This window comes from Zingiber officinale, chromosome 6A, assembly GCF_018446385.1.
Source record: "Zingiber officinale cultivar Zhangliang chromosome 6A, Zo_v1.1, whole genome shotgun sequence".
NCBI classification, from domain to species: domain Eukaryota; kingdom Viridiplantae; phylum Streptophyta; class Magnoliopsida; order Zingiberales; family Zingiberaceae; genus Zingiber; species Zingiber officinale.
In genome coordinates, this window is record NC_055997.1 from 4,197,882 (window position 1) to 4,218,859 (window position 20,978).

General features: G+C 36.3%; 1 protein-coding gene across 2 annotated transcripts; it reads right to left on the reverse strand.

Annotated features, from left to right (window-relative positions):
* Nucleotides 1-74: 74 nt before the first annotated feature.
* LOC121995637 (probable sulfate transporter 4.2) lies at nucleotides 75-16,607 on the reverse strand. Of its 2 annotated transcripts, XM_042549376.1 has the most exons (17): nucleotides 16,187-16,606; nucleotides 15,882-15,930; nucleotides 15,597-15,798; nucleotides 15,283-15,451; nucleotides 12,308-12,373; nucleotides 12,096-12,203; nucleotides 8,127-8,234; nucleotides 7,976-8,041; nucleotides 6,607-6,667; nucleotides 6,391-6,518; nucleotides 5,702-5,743; nucleotides 3,652-3,768; nucleotides 2,584-2,635; nucleotides 1,841-1,979; nucleotides 1,616-1,704; nucleotides 627-703; nucleotides 75-541 (listed from the first exon to the last, which is right to left on the reverse strand). In XM_042549376.1, exons 1-17 carry the CDS (start codon nucleotides 16,490-16,492, stop codon nucleotides 254-256), a joined length of 2,067 nt encoding a protein of 688 aa, XP_042405310.1. In that variant the 5' UTR covers nucleotides 16,493-16,606; the 3' UTR covers nucleotides 75-253. The 2 variants fall into 2 exon arrangements, with proteins under 2 accessions (XP_042405310.1, XP_042405311.1); XM_042549377.1 differs by lacking the exon at nucleotides 3,652-3,768 and having other exon boundaries at nucleotides 16,187-16,607.
* Nucleotides 16,608-20,978: the final 4,371 nt, after the last annotated feature.

Consider the following 20,978-nt stretch of genomic DNA (forward strand, 5'->3'; position numbering starts at 1 on the left):
TGTTTAATTTTTATTGCATTTTTTTCACTCATCAATTAGCATCCTACACATTCATGATCCCAGACAGATAGAACTCAATCCCATTTTTATTAGATAGTATAACAAAATCAATCATGATTGCATTTCTGTATACAAAATAAAATAAGATGCTCAATCTACTGAGCAAAGAAAATAGTAGTCCAGGAGAAAAAATAATCATAAGGGGAATGAACACTGAGCAATCAAGTAGAATGTGACTACTTCCAATTTACACTTAGACAACTTCATTGTGTGGCAATAGAGGTTCTTCCGCTGGAGTGGTGCCATCTGAGTCTCGTTGACGATTCCATAGGCTCTGTAGGAAGCTGAACTGTCTCTTTGGTTTCGAGGCAGTGTTGTCTGAAACTTTGGGCGAGGATGGATTCATGTTCTGTACGTGCCGAAGGCAAACCTGCACGGCATCGTGCACTCTCACAAAGAACCATTCCGCGCCAATCAGGTCTACGACTCCAGCCCGCGACAGTAGAAGATGAACTCCTTGGTTCGGATTGGCAATGGCAATCTGAAAGGCAAGTTGAAATACTGAATGAACGCTTGTGGTTATACAGAGAATGTTCTGACACCAAATTATGATATCATTTAGTAACCTGGATGCCTCTTGGCTTGTACTCCTGATGCAAATCCTTCAGAGCTTGAACTGCACTTGAGTCGATGTATGCAACAGCTGCAAAGGTTTATGGTTATGGTTTTTGAGATGATGGTAGTTGACAGAGGCATGTGGACTCACATTTTCCCCTTCCTCGTGTGCCATAAAGTCATAAACAATGAACCACATCTATATTACTATGAAAAACTTCAGTGTCTCAAATGTCAAAGACAGAAACATGAGTACATTTTTATCCATGAGTATATTTTGATCAATTATATCACATTCTCAAGACATGCAGAGTTCAGGATCAATGGGGGGAGTTAAAGTTATTCAATGACCTCAATGGAATAGGAAAAAAAATGTTCGCGCATATAAAATTGTTTGGTAGGGAAGACAGAAGTCCTCTGGTTATTGTTCCTAGATGTTTAAGTTCTAGTACAAATCTAATTTACAGATTAAAGATAAACAAGTTGATAATCTGCACATTGTGAAAAAAAACTGCATAGATTAACATCGGATTGACAATTATGAATAATAAATTAAAGTATATACTATTAGAGGTGAGCAAAATTTAGTTAAACCGAACAAATAGATCGAACTGATCGAATTTTAAAATTCAGTTCGGTTTATTCAGAATTTCAATTTTATTCTAAAAAAAATCAATTAATTTGATTCAGATTCAATTTTAAAATTTCTTATTCGGTTAAATTAAATAAAGTTAAATAAACCGAATTTTATTAATTTGGACCGAATCTTTAGACCCTAATTAAAAAAAATCAATAAATGTTAATTCGATTTTATTAACCGATATTTTATTGGTTTGGTTTGTTCGGTTTTTTATGAAAAATTCAATCAATTCAGTTGTTCAAAAAAAATTAGTCCGGTTTAGTTAATTCGGTTCGTTTTTAACCGAATATTCACCACTAATACTACAATTAAATGCTCACACTAAAGACAAACAGTTCGTGTACAAGTGAGAGTTCTTACGTGACATTTCAAGGATAATGAAATATATTCGTCCAACATCTGATCCACGTGTTGTGCTACTGTCGACATTTAGCTCATATTCGCGTAATCTGACAAAAGTTTGAATGATAATAAAAACTGTATTAAAATTCTTAGCAAGACCCGGGCAATGGAAAATGGAAGGCTAAGTCCTTACTGAAGTTAACATTTCCTACTCTTCTAGATCTGAAAGAAACAGGATCTCACCTGTCTTTAATGCAACTTATGTTTGCGAAATAGATCGGTGCGTCAATTCGAATAACAACAATTCCATTGTATGTGTGTGCTTCAGGGTATTGTACAACATTTCTATATAGAGTGGTTCCGGGAAGACGCCCCAGTACAGCTGAAATGAAATACATCTACATATTAGGTACAGGTACTTGCAGCTACTTGTTAATTAATGCTTATATGGATTACTAGTTTAAAATCATGTTTGCAGTCATACAGAACAAGACAAGGTTTAAGCGCGATATAATCTGGTGTGATACAATAAAACCTTCATATCAGCTTATTCATAAAAAAAACATACACAAGAAGATTACTACTCTGCTAAGCAACTACCCAATAAGAGATTATGCACAAGACGTTGTAGAAAGAACTAAAGTACATTTCTGGTTCTCATAACTATATCAATCTGGTTAATTCCAAAGCATGCTTAACTTATAAGGTAAGTTATAGGCTGATCAGTATCCATGTAACTTGGGAATATACACTGAAACAAGCAGTTGTAAATGAAAAAAAGTTATTCTTGTGTACTGCGATCAAACTGATACCAAACCAGTATGCGTTTTACATAATTGTTTGATTCTCCAGTAGCAAGGAGATAATCAAAAGAACCTAATAGTAACTAATAGAGAACTAGTTTCTTGCAAAGTAGGATGTATAAGCAGACAACAGGGCCTCAATAAACAGAAGCACCAGTAATTAATTGAAAAATAAAACTTTACCAATGTGGGGATTTGCTGATTCATAGATGACAAATGCAAGTGAGAAACCAACCTACAAAAAGAACATCTGCACTCAATAGACCTATTTCAGAGTTCTTTGTGTTGAATGCACTAATATGAAGCATATGGTGATGCAATATTTAAGTTTTAAGATGCATGCTCATAAAGAAAGTAGTAGAGAACCCATTGACATTTAGCAAGTACTTAGAGGACTAATGACAGAAATCAGCATGCGTGCAAGTCTATAATTTCAGGACAAGGAATAAATAAAAGTTAGAAAGTAGATTGAAATTTAGGATAAGATGAATAATATCACCATCCACATTTAGTCAATTTTGGTCAAACAATATTTTAGAGGTTAACAAAGAGCATAGCAAATTGATTGTCATTTATGATAGAACCAGAGAATCTCTTGTTGAGTCCACAAATAAGACAAGTTTTTGTTTGGAACAAACCAACTGTAAATCTTTCATATGATGTAGAATACAGATTTTGCTAACATTATGCAAGTAATTGTGTAGTTACTCTTTCAGATGATATAGAATACAAATTTCTATTTGGTACTAATTCTCTTATAGCATTGGTGAATTTGCAAGCCGGTAAACAATGTTAGCTCCACAACTAGACTGAAGTATTCTTTTTATGGATGGACCATTATCAGGGGTTAGACACATAATGTAACTTAAAACCCTGTAGGTGTACTTAATGAACAGGGCGTTACCTTCCATTCTATGAGGCATGATTGGAGTTTCAGTCTGTGCTACGGAAATGATTCAATGATTAGATGTGCAAAGACCATTATTTGACATGAAATAAATTGATTTCACCCATACTCACATGCATGGTTCAAAAAGTAGATGTCATAGAAGTTGCAATATATTCTTAAATGACAATAAGCATCAATAGTTATCATGAAATCAGGTAAATACAGTGTAATGGACCACCCATATCATTCTAACTGTATAAAAGCTAAAACATGAGATTTGTATCTAAATAAACCAGAGTTTAAAGCTGGTATCAGGTTTGCCTATGCTTGGACAATTGGAAAAAAAATATAATAATACTCACCCCCAAAAGAACACCAATCTCAATGCTAAAGAATAATGTTATAATGAATGTAATCGTCCAGAGAGTAAAATCTTTCTTATCTACACACCACAAGAAAATAGCTTCTTCATAATCCACCTAAAAAGGAAAATATGAAAGAGAAATCTGAATACTTCATTATAAATCTAAGCATGGAATGAATACTGAAGGTGGAGATAGACTGCTAAGAATTATGTCTGTATCAAGCATGCATAAATTGTTATAGATGACTCAGAAAGGCAGTTAGACAACCTGCCATTGGAACAACATTATTCCAACATGGTGGAGCATACAAGATTTCAATAGGCCATAAAAAGAACCACTAGAGACAATATTCATCAAAATTAACTCACTCTAGTGTGCTTTAAAGCCTTAAGTTTGTAATCACCAAACCACTACTTATTGGAACCTAATGCAATACAAGTTTTGGTTGGTAAGCGTCCATGATACAGGAAGGTTTAAAGAAAAAAATGTAGTCTAGCAACATAAATACCAGCAAATATCAATAAATGCATCACAATATGCCACAAAGTGTTGCTAGTTGATACAGGTCATAATGAGCGGATCCAGAAGATGACGTGGCAGTCAGAGTTAAGGTGATGTGGCGATCAAAGTCAGGGTAGAGGAGCATTCTGTACTTGGTTATGTTGATCACCCAACATTAAAACTCTCGGGTCTTGCCTGAGTGGCTCCGAAGCAGAACACTCGAATAGGGGCGACCGACCATAAAGCCGGTAGGATATAAGGACTAGTATTTTACTCTGGAAGTTAAGAAATAATGTACCCGGTCAGTCAAGTAGTCGACCGAGTTCAAGGGAGCCTGGCCAGATGAAAGGTTGATCGGGCTCTAAACACTCAAGCCTTCTAAAACCTCTTTATGCTAGATTGGCCAGATAAAGGTCGGTCGAGCATAAGTCTCTCTGTGTGCGTCCGACCGAACAAAGACCGGGCGGGCTTAAAGATACTTAGCCTTATAAAGCTCTTAATATACGATCAACCAGATAAAGGTCAGTCAAGCATAAGACTCTCTGTGTACACCCGACCGGGCAAAGACCGGGCGGGCTTAAAGACACTTAGCCTTATAAAGCTCTTAATATAGGATCGGCCGGATAAAAGTCGGTCAAACATAAGGCTCTCTGTATACACCCGGCCGAACAAAGATCGGGCAGGCTTAAAGACACTTAGCCTTATAAACCTCTTTATACTAGATCGGTCGGATAAAGGTCAGTCGAACATAAGGTTTTATGTGTACACCCGACCGGGCAAATATCGGGCAAACTTAAAGACCTTAGCCTCATAAACCTCTTTATACTAGATCGACCGAATAAAGGTCGGTTGAGCATAACTCTCTCTGTGTACGTCCGATCGGGCAAAGGCCAGACAGACTTAAAGACACTTTGCCTCATAAATCTCTTTATACTAGATCGGCTGGATAAAGGTCGGGCGAGTATAAGGCTCTTTGTGTACGCCCGGTCAGGCAAAGACCGGGCGGACTTAAAGACACTTATCCTTAGGAAACTCTACATATATGGTCGGCCTGGCAAAGGTCGGTCGAGCATAAGGCTTTCTGTGTATGCTCGGTCGGTAAAGACCAGGCGAGCTTAAAAACACCCCTTCTCTAGTCTTTGATCACTAACGCTTTGCTGGATTGTCGGATTGTGCGCAGGATCGTTGAGGAGCTCCATCGCCGGTTAAAGAAGTCTTCCGCTAGTCAACAGACCATCCACCTAAGGCAGCGCGCCATCTCCCTAGCCTTCAGACAGGATCACTAGTCATCTGTTCTCATCTGGAAATATTCTCCTATTCAATTAAATTAGAACTTCTTATAGAAAGAATATAGTGGAATATGGAGCTGATCCTGAATCTAGAATGTGATAGTAACAATAGTCAAAAAGCTGATCATATGTTGAAAAGGCATAAGACTATTACCAACAAGTTCACATAATTTTCATTACGGATACATGACCTAAAGAGTAAAGTAAAAGAGCACAATGACCATTGACCACAAGAAATACAAGAACATTATTCTTACTAGTCCCATGACAGCAGATATCACGATGGCAGCTAGAGCACACTGAAAAATAAAGACAAAAGGCTATGATAAGCAAGAATATTCACTGATGGAAAGTGAGAAACCAATAATGCATTGCAAAAGGCAACTTAAGACAGATGCTGCAGAAATTTCAACAGTTATCAAACATGAGAACTACCTATTATCCTCTAAAGGAAAATTTTGAGATTGACCATATAAAATCATTTAAAATGATATAAGAATTGGAAAAGGGCACTTGGTGAAGTAAAATCATCATTATGTTCAGCATATCAGTCATTAATTCTCTAAGGATGCCAACAGCTTTAGACAGATCAGGGACAAGCTTAGAACCATGACCTTGAAAATTTTGACTTTTCCTTAGGGACAGAGCAATGAAGTGGATCAAATCCCAACAATTTGTCAAAAAAAATAGAAGAAAGAAAATAAGCCAGATTGTTTTACGCTCGATTCTATTATCAAAAGCAGGAACAATCATGTGTGCACAGTCAGAAAAAGAAGATATAAATGAACTGATTATTCAAATCAAATTATCTTGGGTGAAAACCTTAACAATGTTATTCACTCGTTATATTGCCCATGCATCATCTGAAGTACATTTTTTGGTGTTCTTTTTGTAAAATGTAAACAACCGTACAGACGATAGAGGTAGCTTTATGAAACTGACATACCTGAGGAATGTCAGTGAAAAGTGGTGTCATAAATAAAAGAGCACACGACATTATAATTCCCATCACAATTCCAGATAACCCAGTTCGGGCACCACTCTCATTATTCACAGCTGACCTAGAAAAAGAACCTGTACAAATTTCTGAAATTTCATCCAACAGAAACAAGACAATATGGCATTTCAGACAAATGTGCTTGGCAAGCATAGTACATCTCACCTGTTGAAGGATATGAGGAGAAGAAAGATCCACAAATATTTGCCACACCAAGACCAAACAACTGTGAGAAAAAAAAAGTATATTAGGCAGGAATAATCAAGCAATCCATTTTCTAACCGCACTTGGAGCTTCTAAATTACTTGCAGATTGGAATACTATTTGGATTTCAAGTCCAACTACAAAATGTGAAGCTAAAAGCTACGACAAAATACCAAAAAATAAGTGGTGGTTGATAAGATACTCAAATATATCTGTCAGATAATTATTAAGTGAATGAGAAGTATGGAGAAGTTATTTAAACAAAATTCTTACATTAGATTAGGTTTTCTCTTTTTATTGTAATCAAAAGAATTCCCTAAGTTATTTGGACTTAAACATGATACAAATATATAGTCTCTACACCAACCTTGAAGCCAAGCATCTGTGACAGAAAAAGAAGTGACATAAAATAAAGTAACTCTAGCCAAGGTTTTAGGTTGCTGGTTTAAGTAATGGGAACTGTATTGCTTCAGTGTCTACTTGAATAAACAGACAATGCGGATCAGCAAGGTCACACCATATCCACCTGCTCTTCTTTGTTTTTCGCTACTGACTTTTTTTCGTCCTATTGTGCTTCCACTTTCTACTTTTTCTGCTTAAGCCTCCTCCCTCCTCTCCTTATTCTATGTTGTCTATTTCCCTATGCTGAGAGCAAATGAAAAGAAGAGGAGGGAGATGGATAAGAGGAGATGAAGAACACTTTCCTGGGAGGTAGCTCACTCGCCCTTCTCAATTGCCGTTGAAGTCATTCTTCCAAGCACAAGCCAAGTTCGCACTTTTCTGATATGGGAGACACAGGGTAGGTAAGAATAGCATGGATGAGACGTGTGTGGTTAGTAAGTAGGAACTTTCCCTCTAGTGGACATGACAGTATTATTGTTTTCAAAACAATTCAGCTCATGTTCATTTCTTACACCTTCCAAATATTTCAACACATCTTTCTGCACAATGATAGCACTGTAGGAGATCTTACCTTTCTGCGCCTAATTTTACATGACACTAACTAGTAACTAATTTTGATTTGTATTGTTTTTCAAAGATGATCCTCCAAGCTAACCCCACAAACGAAAGTGTTACATTCTTGATCAACTTGTCTTTTAAATTGAACTAACCACAAAGCTATAACAATACATCTTTTTAGCTAAAACTCTTAATAGATCATGAGCACTGCAGAACAATCAATTAGCAATGTATTAGCAGTTATTAGCATGAGAAGAGAGTTCACTAGAATGTATATCATCATCAAAGGAACTTGAAATTTGTCTAAATGGCCAAAGGAACTACTGAATGTAGGCTGCACTGCTGCATTACAATTTTTCCAAAGCATTACCTCTTGATTTGAATCTAGTTCATATCCATTTTTCACCGCCAAGGCTTTAGCAATGCCCACAGATTCCTGATATTCACTGTGATATTAGTTTTAAATAAAAGTACACTATTTCCAGGAGAATAGAAAAAAAGATATAAAACAGTGTTTTTACCAAAATGGCCACACCGGTAATGAGTAATGCAGTAGGAATTAGGGACTTGACATTCTCAAATCCTGTAGGGATGGAGAACTTTGGCAGTCCCTGAGGTATATCACCTACCTAATAAATAGTACATAATTTAGATACCTTTAATCTCACATTAAACATTTCAAAACGTCAAGCTTTCATTAGATGGCACATATTCAACAATTACAGAAACTATACTATGAGAATCAAGAAGCTATTTCCACAAAATAATTTAAGGTTTTAGCAAAGCTAGTCTGGCTGATAAGAATGGATGTAAACTAGTAAGAAAAAATGATGTTAAGTATCAAATGGTAACTAAAATGAAGAAAACTAAAGTTTCGATCATTTCAATACAATTTTGCCATGTCTACTAAAGTCAGAGGTAGTATTCCTACGTGCATCAACCATTTTATATGATTTAAAATAGGAAAGTCTTACATGTATCTCTTCTACACAAAGCTCTAGTTCTAAGGAACTAGATCTGCCAGAAGTATAGCCAATAAAGATTAATTTTACTGAAACTTTTGCATCCACTGCTTAATTGTTTTTGTGCTTACGCAATTTATTTTTTTCCAAAATTAATTGGAAGAAATTATGTAACTTTATGCCAAAAAAAAAGAATCATAGTTAAAATCTCATATCATGCCAGGCAAAAAGGCCATACATTGGTATCTATTAAGTTACTGTAACCATAATTCTCAACAACATGGATAATCTCTTATGTGTACCATGTTGATATTCGGCATGCTTCAACACTTGTTGAAGTGTTGAAGCTTATCAAGCTGAATTTGACTAATGTTCGCTACTCTTAAAACTTATTTCTCCAACATGGATAAGCTCTAATTGTTAGTAGAGAAAAACTTATTTGAATTAATTTAGGCATATATTGAAAATAAAGATGAGTAACAATCATTTTTAATTTGATTACCAAATTGATAATCTTATTTTTATTTCTATGAATAAATGATGAAAATCCATTTAAAATCATTGTTGCCTATTACACATTCAAAAGTGTGTTGAATATTATTGTAGTACATTTAGTTCTGACAAAGTATCAAAACTCCACCACAGAAATGAAAGTTTAAACCTTGATTGTAGGTTTTCCTATACCATTCATCAAAAAGTGCATTGGTATGCAAAATGTTTTTAGCCTTTACAACAACAACAACAACCAAGCCTTTTCCCACTAGATGGGGTCGGCTGTATGAATCCTTTTACGCCATTGAGCTCTATCTCCTATTATATCATCATCTATATTTAAATAAATTTTATCTTATTTTATTGTTGCTAACCAAGTCTTTTTTGGTCTTCCTCTTCCTCGTTTAATATGCATGTTTATCATAGTTTCACATCGTCTAACTGGAGCATGTATTGGTCGTCTAAGTACATGCCTGTACCATCTTAAACGTGTCTCTTGGAGTTTTTCCTCAATAGATGCAACTCCGACTTTCTCTCTAATGCTCTCATTTCTTATTTTGTCCATCCTCGTATGTCCACACATTCACCTTAACATCCTCATCTCTGCAACTCTCACCTTCTGCTCATGTGCTCGAGTCATAGCCCAATATTCAGCTCCATATAACATAGCAGGTCTAACTGCGGTTTTATAGAACTTACCTTTAAGTTTAAGAGGTACTTTACGGTCACATACAACGCTCGACGCTCCCCTCCATTTCACCCATTTTGCTTGTATTCTATGTAAGACATCTCTCTCAATCCCTCCATCGTTTTGCAAAAATGATCCTAAATATTTAAATCTCTCGGTTCGGACAACTCGTCCTCTCCTATCTTAACAATTGTTTCATTACTTCTAATATTGCTAAATTAAATTCCATATATTTTGTATTTAATCTACTAAGCTTAAAACCTTTCCCTTATAGTGTTTCTCTCCAAGATTCTAGTTTAGCATTTACTCCTTCACGTGTTTCATCTACCAAGATAATATCATTTGCAAACAACATGCACCACGGTACTGTGTCTTGAATGTGCGCAGGGACTTAGAGTTGATCCTTGATGTAACCTTATCTTTATTGGAAATGCTTCAGTTATTCCGCCTGAAGTCTTACTCTGGTTATTGCATCCTCATACATATCCTTAATTAGTTCAATATATGTTATGCTAACACCTCTCTTTTCTAAAATTCTCCATATAATTTCTCTTGGACTCTATCATAAGCTTTTTCTAAGTCAATGAATATTATATGTAGATCTTGTTTTTGCTCCCGATATTTTTCAATTAATTGTCTAAGAAGATGTATAGCTTCTATTGTCGACTTTCCAGGTATGAACCCAAATTGATTTTCTGTCAGTCTCCTTCCTTAATCTTTTTTCTATTACTTTTTCTCAAAGTTTCATAGTATGACTCATTAGTTTAATACCTCTATAGTTTGCACAATTTTGTACGTCTCCCTTGTTCTTATATAAGGGAACTAGAGTATTTATCCTCCATTGATCAAACATTTTTTTCGTTTTCAATATCATGTTAAATAATTTTGTAAGTCATTCAATACCTTATTTCCCTAAGCACTTCCATACCTCTATCGGAATATCATCTGGTCTAATGGTTTTTCCATTGTGCATCTCATTCAAAGTTTATTTTACTTCTGAAGTTTGAATTCTATGATAAAAATTAAAATTTCTATGCTCATTTGACCTACTTAAATTACCCAAGTTAAGTTGGTCATCTAAACCTTCATTAAAAAGTTGATGAAAATACCTCTTCCACCGCTCTTTTATTTCTCCATCGTTTACTAATACCCTATTACATTCATCTTTAATACATTTTATTTGACTAAGATCTCTTGTTTTCCTTTCTCTCACTTTAGCTATTCTATAAATGTTTCTTTCCCCTTCTTTTGTATCCAATTTTTGATATAATCGTTCAAAAGTTTCATTTTTTACTTGACTCACTACTTTCTTAGCTTCTTTTTTGGCTATTGTATATTTTTTTTAAGTTTTCCTCGTTCTTACAAATATATAATTCCTTATAAACTATTCGTTTTTCCTTCACTTTCCCTTGTACTTTCTCATTCCACCACCAAGATTCTTTACTTAGTGGTGCATGTCCCTTTGACTCACCGAATACACTCTTAGCTACTATTTTCAACTTTGATATCATCTTATCCCATGTTGTATTAGAGTCATCGTATATTTCACCTAATGCTTGTACTTCTACCTTCTCCTTAAATATATTTTGCTTCCTATCCTTTAACTTCCACCACTTAATTCTAGGAATCGTATATATTTTCTTTCTATTGATACTATGTTTGAGGCGTATATCCAACACTACTAACCTATGTTGGGTAGTTAAGCTTTCTCTAGGGATGACTTTGCAATCTTTACAAATCTTTCTATCCTTCTTCCTAACCATAAGAAAGTCAATTTGCGATTTATTATTCCTACTTTTGAATGTGACTAAGTGTTCTTTTCTTAAAAAACGTATTAGCTAATATAAGGTCATATGCTATCGCAAAATCTAATATAGTTTTCTCTTCCTCATTCCTCGTTCCAAGCTCATAACTCCCATGTACTCTCTTATATTCCTCATTTTTCACTCCGACATGCTCATTTAGACCACCTCCTATTAAAATCACTTCATTTGGTGGAATATTTTGTAATATTTCATCTAAGTCCTTCTATTAGCCTTTGCAAGTCATATTTAGGCAATCACTTGTAAGAACTACAATTGGCACGGTAGTGTTTTTTTTTTTTTTTTTTTTTTGTTTTGAGTTAGTACCAGTGGCATAAGAAATTTGTCAAATGTGCCTTTTGATGAGATTGTATTCATTTGTATTCTCATGAGTCTAGATTGCCTAGATTAATACAGAAAAACCATATCATCGCGTGATTCTAATCTATCTCTAACTTCCATATGTTTATAGCTAGTGAGTAAAGTTCTATTGTTTTCTCAAAAGCATCAAAATGTAGAAAAAATTCTCAATTTAGGATGTCTTACAACTGAAATTGAATCTGGATGAAATATTTTGACAAAAACTGTGCCAAGTATGACAGGTGTAAGCGGACCAGCTGCTCTAAGACTCCTGAATTTCTTCCTTGATTTCCCCTGCATTTTAAGCAAAAATATATCTGAATGTTTCTGAAAATAATACGTGATATGGCATGTTGGACAACCATTAGTCGTTGTAAATGTAATATGAATTATAATACCAGGTGCTTCATCACAAGAAGAATTGCCAGGAAAATAGATCCCATAACGAAGGGCGGCCATGAAAACTGAAGAAATCAAACAAGCATTTCTTAGTACAGTGAGTGAAATTAATTAGTTATTAAAGAAAGACACGAGGAAATTATAACAACAATGATAACAAGTCATTAGATCCAATAATTTAGGCACCCTGTGTAAGGTTATATCTCTAGATATATCCACATTTTTTAAATCACCTATACTTCCCCCAAACAGAATTTAGAAACTTAAAAAAAACAGTAAAAAAAGATCATACACATATCAAGAACCAAACACACTAGAAGGGAAATAAACCCAATCAAAAACTGTTGGTGTCAACTTGGAAAACAAAACATCAGCATGATAAAAAAAAATCTTCCTGCAACTATAACTTAGCTAATAAAAACACATTAGAGAGAATATAATTTAATTCTATTGATCAAACTGTGCAAAACTTGACAACCAAATCCTAATATCATCTGATGCCTGACCATAGCTAGTTGTCATGACTCATGAGCATTGATCACAACATTTGATAATCATGATTCTGATTTCTTGGTTTCCAGTGTGAACAAAGAACATCTATAATGGTGCTACAATTATTTTCATGATTTTGTAAGTGCATGATATCGCACTAACAAAGATCCACTTTTGATTTTATGCCATAAGTAACAACAATGCCTTGAAAAAAACTCTTCCTGTAGCCAGTACGAGGCAAATCTAGGTATCTTGAATGGCTTCAGTACTATTACATGAGCTACTAAGCACCACCGGAAAGGTAGCTGTCAAAACCAGTCAGATACAACAAGAATTACAAGAAGTATTTGATAGGAAATTACCAAAATGATAGGCAAAGAGAGATGTATATGAATGTATATCCAATCACAATACAAAATGTAAGTCTTCAACTAAATGTTCTATTGGTTTACTTTTATCTTGGGCAGAATTTCAAAAAAGAAACAACTTATGTAAAACAATTATCAAGGAGTAAGATGGGTGCCTATTCAAATAATGGGAAATCATAAACTTGAAATTTGTCTCCATAGAATCATGCTATTAGCCAATTCATGAACTTCATACTTGCAAACTCTTATTGATGAACTAAGTTTTCACTGGGAATATCAGCCAGCAAATTTGTTGCTTGGAATGCATGTGTCCAAGAAATGGCATTCATATTTTCTACTACATCCGTAATGTTCAATGAAAAAGGTTTAGATAGACATTCTATAGCAAATCTCTTATGCTATGATAGACAACCTTGAATCCATTGGACTGATATGAAAATGTTTATTTTGTTGTTTTGACAAGCATCATAATCCATGAGAGGTATGTGAATATGGCTATGCAGTGCTTTGCCAATTAAAAGTAAATAGTGAGATATGCTTGTTACAGAGTTGTAAGTATATAAAGGTTAAGGCCTTCTTGTAATGCCTTCTAATCATCGATAATATATACATATGGTTTCTTGAGAATGTGGAATCCAAAATCTTTACTTAACATTATATTAGAGTTGTCACCTCCTCTCTCACATAACCAATTAACCATTCTTCTTCCCAAGATTGCGAGACTGATGCCCTCATTTATCTTGCACAACACAACATCACATCCTCTCTTTACAACATGAGTCACACACCATGTCCCATCTTCTTTCATGTGTCATGCCATCTCCGCGTTGCTCGTCGACTACATGACATTCGTGATTCGTCCCATGTGCACCTTTGCACTGTGTTGCCTCCACTGGCTTGTTTGGATGATCTCTCTCTACGGTACTTCACCACCTAGCCTTGTTGCTTGCTCAATCGATGTTGACCTTCCTCTCAATCAAAATTTGTCCTTGGTTTTCCTTTGTGTTATTGTGTTGTGCCATCACATGATCTCCTCCACATACATGATCTCCTCCACATAGACTCCATCGTGTCACTCTCCATCCCATCACTTCATCACACGATCTCCTCTGAACGTTCAACCTCCACGTCGTCAAGTCCTCCTTAGTTGTCCTTTGTGCCACCTTGTTGCAAACTAGTGCGGACTTCAGCAAATCAGCTTGTCTCCACATTTGTGTTACTCCAACTTCACACTACACTTCTTCGTCGCCACCAATGCCCTGCATCGCTCTAGCTCTAAGCATCGCTGCTAAGAGGTCATCAATTATTCCCTTTTCATGTGCGTTTCTTCCATGTGTCATCATTGCCAATGTGCCTTCTCTTCGCGTGCATAACTCTACGGAACTAGGTCAGTGTGTCCTTACTTTGAGTGTGTCATTTGTTGGTTTGATCTCTTTCTCTTAATGTGTGTCACTTCGAGGATCTCCTCTCTCCACCTATGTCATTTTGTGACCATCCCAAGCTAGACCTATCTTCTCTCTAGAGGTGCCATTCCACAAGCATGTCAATTGGAATTGGATATATTTATTAGGAGTTAATCTCTCCAATATATTCAAATCAACTTGAGGGAAAATGTTAGGGACTTATAATATCTCCTATTCATCAATAATATATAAAGATAGGGAGAGCTACTACAGTTTCTTTAGATGGAGGAAACCTCTTTTTCCCTCAACAATGCTAATCAATTTGGTACACAACAGTTGAAGCACCACCAACTCTTAAATTTGGTGGCAAACAAAAATAAAAAAAAAAAAGGATAATACTAGAGCATGGAGAAGAGATCATAAACTGACAAGCTCTTACCAACATCATCCAAAAGAATTAAGGATAAAATAACTCAATAAGTATTAATGGAATAAGAAGTATGGAATGATGGATTATCTTTTTTGGTTGATTTTGGATTGGCCAAGAAGTTGGCTGCATAGTTTAAATTAAAGTAAAGAGACGATTCACCAAATTAACTGAAGAATTTGATAATACTCTATTTCTTAAGGAATAGAAATGTCATACTACTCAATAAATGTACAAAATTAGATGTGATTTAGAACAGACAAATCCAAAAATGGGAGCCTCACATTACCAGCACCAGCAATTATGCTCTTGACTAGAGGTATTATTTTGCTGCTGCGAACTATACTGTATCCGACGAAGTATTTTAACTGGGATAGTGCAATTACAATGGCTGAAGCAGTTGTGAAGCCTGATATCACAGAGTGATTAACAAAACGAATCAGCCATCCGAGCCTGTAGAATTACAGATATTAGTACTAAAAAAGCTTTCCCTTCTCACAATTTCTGTTTGGCAGACATGCCAATTTGCAATCAGCAAAACATGAACAATCATGTTCAAAGTTTTGCAGATGGAGACACAGGGAGAGAGTTCAGTTACCGTAATAAGCCCATTAAACATTCAAATATGCCAACCATGAGCGACATCAATATTGCCAGCTCTGTATACAATTTGTCTGAAGGATCAACGATGGGAGTGAGGACGTTGGACACTAGAAGGGAGGTCAAAGCCACGGGACCAACGGCAAGCTGGCGTGATGACCCGAATATGGCATACACAAATACTGGAACGAAACCCCCATCTGCATAGAGAATTGCCTTGGAGCACGATTACTGGGCATCCATAGAGAGGAAATGTGGAGGTAGTAAATACACAAATACTCACAAAGTCCGTAAATTGGATTAAGGCTTGCTAACTTTGCGTACGACATGGACTGCCATTTTTAAGAGCAATTCAATCAGACTTATGAACGCTCAAAGGCAAACAAAAAGGAGTACTCAGCCACAAAAACTTTCTTTCAAGGATAAAAGAATCGAATTTTCCTTTTATTGGTCCCGGATTCTACAAGATTACCATTGAGGGAAAAAAAATCCCTGCTCCGGACCATGTAGAAGGGAACAGCAAAGACGATTGCCGTGGAAGAAGGTATTTTCCTGATCGTGAAATTGCAAAAATGAAAAAGGTCAAACCTGCGGCACGAGCATGACGCCGACGGTGATACCGGCCATGAGGTCAGCCTGGAGGTATTCCCTAAGCCGATAGTTCCTCATCCATCGGGTGCAGGGGAGGAGGAGCTCCATCCAGTCCATAGCGGACATGCTACACACCCTGGCCGCCCACCGCCCGTAGACCTCCGCCGACTGCGATACAAGGGAGGGCGGCGCCGGGGGAGGCTGCAACGGAATCACCTTCACCGCCAAGCTCCCCCCGTCGCTTATGAGGCTGCTGCTACTGGCGACACGAATCACGTCGGCGGAGGCAGACGAACCCTCCATGATTGGAAACTCCTCTCGTCCTCTTCCCGTCGACTCTAACGGCGGGAGAACCAAAACCGTTTCTCTCTCGGACTCTCCCTTCCCATTCGCCCTTCACAACTACCAATCAGAGTCTACTCCGGCATTGGTAGACTAACATTCTAGGGGTGTAATTCTAAAACCTTAAAGTCCCTGCGCTATTTTGTAAATCACAGATCTTGCCACATTTGTGACTTGCCCCCCTCGTTTTATACTAACAGAAATACAAATAAAGTAAATGATAATAATCAACAAAATTATTAGAAACATCAATAATATGTCCCCAAAGAATTATAATTACATTTTAAAAATCTAAAATACAAAATAAAAGTAAGTTTCTAAATATCTTTATGCTCGGATGAATTTTTCTAGGTCGAGCATATACGAATATGTGGGTACTCATTCGACCTTCGATCGATCGGTAATATGCTGAGAATCATATATAAGGCTAAATATCTTTATACTCGGGCGGACTTTGCCCGAGCGAGCGTATATGCTGGGAACCATATATAGCGCTAAATGTTTTTATGCTCGGGCGGAGTTTGTCCGGTCGAGCATATACAAGCACGTGGATGCTCGTTTGGCTTTTGGCCAATCGGTAATATGCTGAGAATCGTATATAATGCTAAATGACTTTATGCTCAGGCGAACTTTGCACAACCGAATGTATATGTTGGGAACCATATATAAAGTTAAATGCCTTTATGCTCGGGCGAATTTTGCCCGGTCGAACATATACGAGTACGTGGGTGCTCGCTCGACTTTCGATCGGCTGGTAATATACTGAGAATCATATATAAGGCGTTTATGTCGGAGCAGATTTTGCCTGGTCGAGCATATACGAGCACGTGGGTGTTCGCTTGACGTTCGATCGGCCGGTAATATACTAGAAGTAATACATAAGACTATGTGTCTTTACGCTCGAGCGAGCTTTGTCCAACGGAGCGTATATAAGCACATGGATGTTCGCTCGACCTTCGATCGACTGGTAATATGTTGAGAATCATATATAATATTAAATGTCTTTATACTCGACAGATTTTATCCCGTCGAGCATATATGAATACGTGAGTGCTCGATCGTCCTTTACTCAACCAACTGTATATCTTTCCTATCCTTCTTAACATTAACCTCTTATTCACTCGTCAAATTGACTTATCATAATCCGTATCAGATGCAAATCAAGCAAAGGTAATTATGCAGATGATCAATCATCATTAAGAATTTAAGATGATTTGGAAAAGGAAGCAGTTGAGTTGCTTGTTACGTGAACATGTCGAGGTGTTAGACATCTCTCGCTTTCTCTTTTGTACTAGTTCTTATCGAGTAGAAGTTGACTAATGCAAGGCCAAAAGTTTCATTGAGGGCCGAAAGATTATGGAACATGTAAAAGTTAAAATAATGTGAAATTGAATGGTTTATTTACAAAATAATGAGGAGTTCAAATTCATCGACATCTTTCATCGGCAGTTATACAATCTTGGCACGTTATTTTCATCACAAAGGTGGGCTAAAATGGTCATTTCAGGAACATGCGGAGCCCCGCAGTGGAGGAATTTGCAAATAGGAGGAAAAGCAGGGCCAAACTGAAACATTAAGTTTCCGTGGCGCGATCGAATCGGTAAGTGGCCTAACGATCGACGACCAGACCCGGAAACTATTTATTTAAAAACACGGGGAATAAGTGATCTGACAGCTGTGATCATTTGGGCTTCAAATGTGACCAGAACGAGCCACGTCAGGTAGGGATCTGGCCTGGAATCCAGCCAGATTCATTATACTGAACCACGTGTGATTGAGTCAATAGATGCAAATCAAGAATCATAAGACTTGTTTCAAACGGATGCATCTGTCTTAAAATTTTACCATAAATTACTAAATCATTGGCGCATTTAGATTTTTTAAATTTATCAAAAGTACATATTATTTTATTATTTATAGGACACACTTATTTTTCTTTTTCTTTTTTCTATTATTTCTCCTTTTTCTTTACTCTTATGTATAGGACATCTTTTCTTTTTTCTTTTTTTTTTTCTTTTCTCTCTATTACATCTCGATTCTTCTAAAAATATTTTAAATCTCTTAAGAAACCAAATGAGATGATTTTTATATGAAATAAGGGACGGTATTTTCTATTTCCACCGATGAAACCTAATAATATTAGAGGTTCTATCCGTTCCTACTCAAGTGTTTTGGATTTATATTATTAATTTACAAGCAATAAACTACTGTAAAACAAAATGACTAAGTGAGCATCTATCTACTCACATGCCACCCTGGTGGTGCGATCGGGCTTGACTAAAAGGACACGTGAATTATAGTGACATAGTTTTTTTAAAAAAAAATTATTTTTTTAATTTAGATATTTAATTTTTTTAAATTGATTAATTCGAAACATTATGAATTTACATTCGAATAAATAAGAAAGTACTCAATTATTCATCCATAACTGTTAGCATCTAATTAACAAAATTCTTATGTTGCACTGTAAATAATATTCGAACTTATATGTTAATCGTTGAAGTAACTGACCGCTCCATCATTATTGCCGAGGCAAGGTAGCTGGTTTTTCCGATTCAATTATTTGGGGTTATGATTGAGGATCCAGGAATGATTGGTGTAGTCACTGTAACAGTCATCCAAATGATGGAAAAATAATCTGATACGATTTATCACGAAAAAAATGCTAAACAAAACAAAAATAGCAATTCACCAAACGGTATCCAGATTTTTAAATTTATGAAAAGACATATGCTATTTGTTATCTATGAAAAGATATATATTTTTACATATTTTTTTCATGCTCATTACTTTTCTTTTTATTTTCTCTATCATTTCTTTCTTTTCTTTTATATTTTTTTTCTTTTCTCTTATTTTTTCCTCTCTTTTATATGTCGATTCTCCTAAAAATATTTTAATACCTCTGAGAAGTCGAAATAAATAATAAATAACATATTTGAACTCCTTGCAACTTCATAAATTTATATGAACTGAAATGGATACAATCGAAGCTCTCTAGGTCCATTAGTAGATTTTGGTCGAAACCTACTGATTGACTTCGAGACCTCCGATTGCACTCATTTCAGTTTCTATGGATTTCTGAGGTTGCAAGGAGTTCAAATATGTTATCCATTGTTTATTTTGATTTCTCAGAATTGTTAAAATGTAATAAGGAAGAATCGTCAAAATTCTCCACGGAACCTGATATGATTCTATATCGTGCCTAATGTGGGTCTGACATCATTCCATATCAGACCTACGTTGGGCCTGATATAACTCCATATCAGACCCAACGTAAAGAATTTTGACGATTCTTCTTTATTATATTTTAACACCTCTGAGAAACCGAAATAAACAATGGATAACATATTTGAACCTCTTACAACTCCAGAAATCCATAGGAACTGAAATAGGTTCAATCGGAGCTCTCGAGATCCATGAATGAGTTTCGACCAAAATCCACTCATGAGCCTAGAAAGATCTGGTTGCACCTATTTCAGTTCCTATGGATTTCTGAGGTTGCAAAGATTCAAATATGCTATCCATTGTTTATTTCGACTTCTCAGATGTGTTAAACTGTAATAAGGAAGAATCGTCAAAATTCTTCACAGTGGACATGATATGATTCTATATCAGACCCAACGTGGAGAATATTGGCAATTCTTTTTTAACACCTCTGAGAAGTCAAAATAAATAATAGATAGTATATTTATGTTGGGGTTGCAAGGTTGCAAACATAGTCCCATATTGAAAACACATGGAAAAGATCATGGGTTTATAAGAGAAAGATATCTCCATTGGTATGAGGCCTTTTGGGTAGAGCCCAAGAGCAAAACCATGAGGGCTTAGGCCCAAAGTGGACAATATCATGCTATTGTGGAGATATCTAAATTCTTTTCGATCCTACAATTGGTATCAGAGCCCGGACTGCCAGAAGGTTTAACCGCCGACTGTGCACAAGAGCTATGGTCTGATTGAGCCATGTGAGTACAATATTGACCTTGAACAAAGAAAGTGGGGGTTTCTATGTTCGGATCAAGAGGACCAGACACCAGGCAGGAAGTCCTAGTAGGTCGGGTGGACCGAGGGGCAGGAAGTCCTAGTTGCGGCTAGGCAAGGAAGTCCTAATAGGTCGGGTAGATCGAGGGGCAGGAAGACCTGGTGGGTCAAGGATCGGACGTGGGAAGCCCATGGTTCTTTGTTTGAGGGGGGGGGGGGGGGGGGGTTGTTGGGTTGCAAGGTTGCAAACATAGTCCCATATTGAAAACACATGGAAAAGATCATGGGTTTATAAGAGAAAGATATCTCCATTGGTATGAAGCCTTTTGGGTAGAGCCCAAGAGCAAAATCATGAGGGCTTAGGCCCAAAGTGGACAATATCATGCTATTGTGGAGATATCTAAATTCTTTTCGATCCTACAATTTATCACACCAAATCAATCTTGGGGATCCAACAACAACTCTATAA

Coding starts and splice junctions, on each gene's coding strand:
- LOC121995637 (XM_042549376.1), bottom strand. CDS start 16,492: ATGGAGGGTTCGTCTGCCTCCGCCGACGTGATTCGTGTCGCCAGTAGC. Junction 15,452..15,596: donor TGTTTAATGGGCTTATTACG/GTAACTGAACTC, acceptor GTAATTCTACAG/GCTCGGATGGCTGATTCGTT. Junction 8,042..8,126: donor TTACCGGTGTGGCCATTTTG/GTAAAAACACTG, acceptor AGTGAATATCAG/GAATCTGTGGGCATTGCTAA.